Raw genomic sequence first — 7797 nt, 5'->3', positions numbered from 1 at the left:
TCTTTATTTCTATTAACGGATCCATTTCATTTCTAATTCTCAGTCAATGAGAGATACATAAAACCCCAGAGCTCAACACTGTTCCCCACGGCAGAAGGTGTTTCCTGAGAGCCATGACCTTACAGGAGAGAAGTGAATCCGGGGTCCTTCTCTGTGCTGCCCACCCCTGGATCCCCTCTCCTCATCTCCTCCAAGCCCACAAGTTCCTATTTCTCATTTACTAGTGATCCCAAAACGAAATCTTTGTTTTTCTCCCTTTGCATAACAATAGCAATAAAAGTTCTTTGAGAGCAGGGATACAATCTTCCTGTTTCTCCCAGTGCTTAACACAGCATTGGGCACAGAGCATATTCAGTTACCAAATAAAAAGAACAAAGGCAAGCCGTTTTTCTTTTGGCTTCACACCTATTTCATCTCTTTAATAATGTCTTACCTCCTGAAATCACAGGTGAGTGCTAAAGAAGAACAAATCACTGTTGCCACACTTAACACTTGTACATTTTATTTAATTAAATCAGCCATTGTACACATTGCAGCTATGTATTGTTAGTGTATTTTTTTCCATTAACTAATACATGCCCTCATAGATATATTCAATTAGTGTTATCACCATGGGAACAAGATGCTGATTCATCAACTGAAAATTCACTTCTTCTCACATTATTCAAGTTTTTTGATTACACAGCAAAAATCAAAATCAAAAAAAGGTGATTAACCATTATGTTGTTACACAGACATCATCTGCACTGCAAATAACACAAGAGAAATGCTTTTCTTGAGCTCCAGTGAAGGTGTGGACAAGGAGGCCATGGTATGTCCAAAATGTTTCACCACTGGCCTCCTTCATTTTGGCTGCCAAAGATGCTTTCTTTCCTATCCAGCTGCCAAACGTGCTAGCATTCGAGGCTTAGGAGATTTGGCTTGTGGGAAACCTCCCTCCCAGGAAATCTTCTCTCTTGGCAAAATTACTTGAAATGATGAAATGCCATTGTCTGTCGTCTTTGCTTTTGACATTCAGAACAATGAGTCATTTTTGCACAACAGGAAAAGACCAGATAGAATTCGAAAATGTTTAATCCCTGGAGGATAGACTCTGGTTTTCAAAATGTTTTAATTTCATCTTCATTGAATATACTTTTCTTTAACAAATAACTGATTCAAAATGTATACTGTTTATATGAATATATTTGTGAATATATATATATATGTTAAAATGCTACACAGCTTCAACCACTAGAGGAATAAGGAATAGGACACGGAAATCACTCAGATGATTAAAGTCCCTTCTTTGAAACAAACAAACAGGAAAGTGCACAAATGCACTTCAGGGTTTCCAAGGGAGTTTGGATTTCAAATAAATAAACCCAAAATTTTAACCCAAACCAAAATTTTCAGGATTTCTCAATCTCGTCTGCAAGCTAAAAAACAGACCTAGCTGAAAAGTGAAAAGTGCTTGCTGAGGGTAAAAAGAATGAAAACCATCCATGTGATTAGAAGATGGGTTTGAACTGTGGTTTGATTCTTAAATGCTACATGCAGGTATTAGAGAAGATATAAACCTGGAAGAAAAAAAATAAAAGAAACCACTCCAACACGGTGAAGGAGTTGAACCGTTTGTGTAGGGGGCAAATCTTGTTTCCAATGATTTATCTACAGTGCAGTGGCCAGGAGAAAGTACCACCAATAAGACAGCGTGGTTTGCTAAAGCAGCAATGAAAACTGGAAAACTACAGTAGTTATAGCTTTTTAAAATACCCTGCCAACACGTCCCAAATCTAAAGGACCTGAAGATGTTAGACAGCTGCCGGATGCCACTGCTGGCAACCGAATACCTCGCTGCTTCACCTCGTTGCCGCTGCTCCCTTCCTCCCCTCCCTCAGTGGCTGCTGGAGAGTCATCAATCGCAGCTGGCCAGCACCAGCAATAAGTGCTTAGTTAGGACAGTTCTTCAAGGTTATTAACCCATCTTTCACTAGGAGCCAGGGCTACTCTGGAAGTTCTAAGGACATGGTAGGTCTGAAGTGCTTCTTTTGCAGGAGAACTGTATTACGTTCGATTGTGTTAGCAATATCTTAGTGAACCACTGTTCAGCAATTCCTAGAGGCCTTTTATTCCGTGATGCCCAGTGTAGTTATGACAGGCAGTGGTTTTAATACGTTGTTCGTCTGAGCATTTTAGCTATATATATTGTACACGGGTATCTCTTTGAAGGATTCCTAGGTATCGTCATTTGAAGAGGTCTGCAGATGAAGTTCTTCTGTTCATTGGATTTTCATGGAGCTTGTGCAGAAGCCAAGAAGAATAACGGAGGTGGCCAGGTCCCAGGTGAGCACAGACACAACAAAGGAGTGGATACAGCATCCAGGATGAAGGATGCTATCTTTGGTCACAAATTAGTTTACAGTTAAAGAGGATGGGGAAAAACTCAAACAAAATGCAGTGTATATGCTAAAAGTGGAAATCCCATTAATCAAGCCAGTTAGGTCACTCCTCTAATGGAACGGGAAGTTGCATATCGAGTGAATGTGTGGTTTCTGGTGTGAGAACTGGACAGCCTCTCATTTGGCCTCTTGCTTCAAGTCCTCCTTGCAGAAATGCCGAAGGAGTTGCTTGAGGTCATGCTGGAGGTCGTCCTGGTCTAGTGCTTCTGGGACATCCTCCAGGTGCTCCAAGTAAATGCGTTTTCCATGCTGGTCCTTCACCACAGCCCTCTTCTGGGTTCTAGCTTTACTCATTGTTGTCCTGGAGGAAAGCAGACAAGAGAACATTATTTTCTTTCTTCACTGCTAAAAGGCAGCCACTACCTTTGGTCTGAGAGTACCCACGATATGAAAGTACTGCTTACTGTCTTACCTCTAGATATTTCTACACTGGGCTACTAGTAGAACAAGTACAGCCATCTTTTCCCTTCTTTCTTTTAAACATGGTTCTCCCATCTTAAATGACTCATGAGATTTTTAAAAAGTATTTTGGAGCAAGGAGTTTTTTTTAAAGCTTTAAGAAATATTTCAAATAAATGAAACCGTGCTTTCATATGATTCTCTCAAAAAGTAACCACACAATCATTCATGTTTTGATTAGGAAAGAATGTGGCTCCTCCTGAAATAGTGATTCCATATGTAATTTTTGACAGGCTAAGAAAGAGTTTTTAAGTTAATTTATTTAAAATACCTTAGCTGCCAGCTTAATCCTTAGAGGCACTACCCAACTCAAACTTCCCAAAAATGTTCTAAGAGAACTTTCCCATGGGTTATAGGTCTTTAAAAACTGGAATAATATCCTATCAGCATAAAGGCAGGTGACTACCAGCGAGAGTTGAAGGTTGACCCAGGCCTCTGAAGCTTCATCTGGAGACAGCGGGGAAGGGAGAGGGGAAGGAAAAAAACCACCGAGAGACAAATCCTTCCTCAGTCTTCCCAGAGCGCAAGTACTGGCCCACTTTATACCTCCTACAGCTACTCAACAGTGTGCTGCTTTCTTGGCCCTTCATCAGACCAGCGATTACTTGAGAAAAGCGGCTCTGACGTACTATTACGTCGGTACTATTATTTTCCCGCATCCTTGCTTGAAAATGATTATACTGTGATTTGTTCCCTTTCAGCTCTTCTCCCTCTCTACTTGTTTATGTATTTATTTTTGGCTCCATTGGATCTTCGTTGCTGCGCGCAGGCTTTTCTCCAGTTGCGCCCAGCGGGGGCTACTCTTCGTTGCGGAGCATGGGCTCTAGGCACACGGGCTCAGTAGTTGTGGCTCGCGGGCTCTAGAGCACAGGCTCAGTAGTTGTGGCGCACGGGCTTAGCTGCTCCGCGGCATGTGGGATCTTCCCGGACCAAGAATTGAACCCATGTCCCCTGCATTGGCAGGCAGATTCTTAACCACTGCGCCACCAGGTAAGTCCCTCCCGCTCTACTGGTAAATACAATTCTTCATTCTGCAAATATGTGGTGAACGTGCCTTATGGGCCAGGTACTATTATTATAATAACAAGTAAGGAAACTGGATCTCAGAGAATTTAAGCAATGCTCCAAATAAAAAATAATCCAGTTACTACGCAGTGGGGCCAAAAGTCAAAGATTCCAGAGCTTGAATCTGTAACCACGACGCCATGCAGCCTTGCTGTACACCACCATCAGAAGGATCAGTTTTCGTAGCTTTACCTGGCATTTTCCTATGGATTCCTAGTGTCCAGAAGCTGGGGGCTCTGCCCATGGGCTGCCCTTAGCATTACTCTACCTTCCAACACCTCTATGCATTTCTTAAGATCACCTTGATTTTTAAAAAATGGCTGACTTCAGCCAGAACTCTTCTCGCTTTCCTTTGGACATCTTGTCTCCTTCCTTCTTTCGTGTTTTCTCACCTCCCCTTTCCTTTGATTCTACATGAATTATTTTGTATCTGAAAGCCAACTTAAATTTGTTCCTTTTGATAAAAAGGTCAAATTTGGTTCCAGTGGTTGAAATCAGATTATGTTTTCTAACTATTCAGCATCCACATATATTTTTTTCTCCCAAAAGGCGAATATCTGACTATCGCTGCCAAGAGCTAGTATAAACGTCTATGGCATTAGTGTCGGGGGATAAGCTTCTATCATAGGACATCCCCTGGTGTTTTGTGCTCACACATGTAGACGAATATGTTTATGAATACGCTTATGTATACGACTCAAGCAGCGGGTATGATCAAATGTCTTCAGCAACATATAAGATAAAGTGTTGCAGATCACAGATAGACTTCCATGACTAAGTAGCTGTGGAAGTGGATTGAGATGTCTATATCCCTAGGTTCGAACTCACCAGCCGTCATTGCGAATTTTGGATTAATTGATCTCTAAATCTATTCCCATGTGAAGATCTCACGATGCTAGGGTGTCTGTGGTTTATGTGGTTCCATATGAATAACTGAGTAAAAGACTTAAAAGTTCGGAGTATAAGAAGCACTTTATCCTGAATTCATATATAGCATTTTTAAAGTTCTGTGAGCAATTACTCTCTTTTACATTCCTAGCTGGCGCTGTTTTTCACATGTGGTTGGAGGGTGGAATTGTGACAGAACCTTTAATTTCACTGTTCTAATTATTATGTTCTACAGGCTAAAAATAGCTTTGTAGAGTACTATAAATGACAATCTTTCTCTTCTTTTCAATGAAGTGAAAAGCACAACAGTAACTTCAATTTCCATTGTGTCTTTTCACTGCAAAGCTGAGAACATTTTGTCAATACTCACAGTGCTGCGAGAGGCCCAGAGAGAGGTGAGGGTAGACCAAGGCAACAGTGCCGAAGTCTACACATCAAATAGGTGATGGGGATGGGCGTGGACTTGAAAGCCTCATAGCTAGTCCCTGTTCATACGCACAAATGAGCTGCTTACTGCTTTTACAATACTTTCTTAACTTATTAAAGCCCCTGGTTTCAGCCTCGCTAGGTGCATTGAGGTTCATGGATATCAAACTCATGCTCATGTTATTTGCCACTCCCATGCAGAGTCATGAAGCAGCTTGTTTAAAACAAAAACAAACAAAAAAACAATGTGCCATTCAAAGGATTGATTACCAAGAGCTGAAGGCAGCTGGTCACAAAATTAATTTGTGAGCAATTGATTAGATTCCTGTTACTGTGCTCTACAATGGAATATCCCAGCTGCTTGGCCTCAGCGAAATTGATGACTTGCTGAAACCCAGGGAGCGACTGTGTGAACAGTCGTCTGACTATCATCATGCCTTAGTATTACTTTTAAAGCATCAAGAGGACACTTCAGGAATGACACAGTGACAGATGTACCACTTGACAAAAATCTTACAATGCAGGGAGAGTCTGCAGTTCCCAAGGGGTTTTAAGGTAGATGCAGGGGCTCTATTTTTCTTTTCTTAAAATTGGAAAACTTTTTAAAGGTGTTAGTTGGCAAAGCATCACCCCATGCTAACCCAAACCTTCTAAGTATTGATCCATCCTCCTTCAGGACTTCATTCTCTACTAAACTGGGGGAGTGGACTTCCATGTGGCTACCTGTGTAACTCAAAGCCTGAAGTAAGAAAAAAAAGAAAAGAAGACAAAACCCATCAAAAACCATAGACTCTAACATAACCTATTACTCTGCTTAATGAATAGTATAAAAGAACATTCTTGAAAGGATAAAGAAAAACAATTCTTAGGGGCAGATCTAAGTATTGAGTTTTATTTAGCAAGTCTGTTAAATTTCTCCCATTTGTGAGGGAGATTTGTTCTATTGATAATTACTTTCCAATTCTTGCAAACTATACTGGTTGACTTCTACTTTCGTGCTTGCCTCACCCCCATCCTTTCTGCAGTGAAGACTCTAATGACAAATACAATGAATAATGACCAGAGGCAAAAACAAGCAACGAACAAATAAGGCCCAAAGGGTATAATCAGATAATACATCTTTTGATTGTCCAAGGTCACCAGTTGTCAAAATGTGAAGAACTAAAAATATTTAAAATAAGGTATGCTCTTAATATCCCAATGGATTCATATATAATCTCAATGCATATTGTGGGTATAAAAGAGGACATACATGTAACATTTAACTTCAAAATGTTTCAATAGTAAAGAATGTTTCAAAGATGTTTGCACATGCCCGCTGTCCCTTAGTTGAAACATTTGGGGCCAGATGTGTTTTAGATTTCAGATTTTTTTTCCTTTTGGATTTTAGAAAGGTAATATGATGTATATACTGTATATTCTAATAGCTCAGATAGGATAGGGACAGCATCCTGTAATCAAAGCCATTGATATATCAATAGCAAAACATGAACATTCACTCTTGTAGAATAAAAAAGACTGCCAAGTCATTATAGGCCCATGTCAGTTCACATTAAGTTTTATTGCCAAAGTAGCTTGCTACTAACTTATAAAACTTGTTTTGGTTTTCAGAATGTTGGGATTTTTTTTTTTTAAGATATGGAAATTTATTTCAGATGATCTTCACCAGCACCATAAGTTCCATTCACTGGATCAAAATTCTTATACCAACATTTTGATATCTTTAGTGTTTCAAATCCAGAATTAAAAATAGAAAATTGTGACATTTTATTCAAATTGGCTGCTCATTTATTGAAAAGACCTAGAATGTGTAGTTTGAAAAACATCCTAGACAATAAGCAGCAGCCTGAAACCCTCTTTTAACTGGTGATATAGAAACAAAATATTCAATTATTATATAAAATAAGCCAATTCATTTTAAATTGCAAAATTCTAATATGAGGTTATCAATTATGGCATTTGTAGCATTACCAATCTATTAGTTGTGGGGTTTTTTAATGAATTTTTATTGGAGTATGGTCGCTTTACAATGTTGTATTAGCCTCCACTGCACAACAAAATGAATCAGCGTATACACATATAGATATCCCCTCCCTTTTGGACTTCCCTCCCATTTAAGTTACCACAGTGCACTAGGTGAGTTCCAGAATGTTGGGATTTTTGAACTGTAATAAGTGTTTGTGGATGTCACTGTGGACCTGTTTCCTAATTATTGAAAATCAGAACTTAACTAATAAAAGATACCTGAATTTTCTTTAATGCCTATCATTGGAAATATCTGAGAATATTAGCTAGCAAAGATAATGTACAATATCTATTTCTTTCCCTTACTAATTGGGAGTGCAAGTCACTTCTGGGACTTTTAGGCAAGAGGTACAATCATGTCCCGACTTCAGAGATTCTGATTCTCATTGAGCTGAAGCGAATCCTGGTCATATGGATTTTTTAAGGCTCTTAAGGTGGCACAAATGAACACAGTAAGTTGAGTAAAATATTATTTCACTGTACACATTATTCA

General features: G+C 39.4%; 1 protein-coding gene across 32 annotated transcripts in view; it reads right to left on the bottom strand.

The window, feature by feature from the left end:
- Window positions 1–384: 384 nt before the first annotated feature.
- The window catches only part of ANK2 (ankyrin 2), a 688006-nt gene continuing 680593 nt past the window's right edge, over window positions 385–7797 (bottom strand). For all 32 annotated transcript variants that reach the window (XM_082389582.1, XM_082389587.1, XM_082389568.1 and 29 more), the window contains 2 exons: window positions 5927–6018; window positions 385–2742 (listed from right to left, as the gene is read on the bottom strand). In XM_082389582.1, coding sequence (XP_082245708.1) covers window positions 2559–2742; window positions 5927–6018 — 276 coding nt within the window. In that variant the 3' untranslated portion in view covers window positions 385–2558. The remainder of the gene's footprint in view (window positions 2743–5926; window positions 6019–7797) is intronic.

This window comes from Balaenoptera borealis (assembly GCF_965194805.1).
Source record: "Balaenoptera borealis genome assembly, chromosome: 4".
Classification (NCBI taxonomy): Eukaryota; Metazoa; Chordata; class Mammalia; order Artiodactyla; family Balaenopteridae; genus Balaenoptera; species Balaenoptera borealis.
The sequence above is the reverse complement of the archived record's forward strand: the minus strand, read 5'-3'. Positions and strand labels throughout refer to the sequence as shown.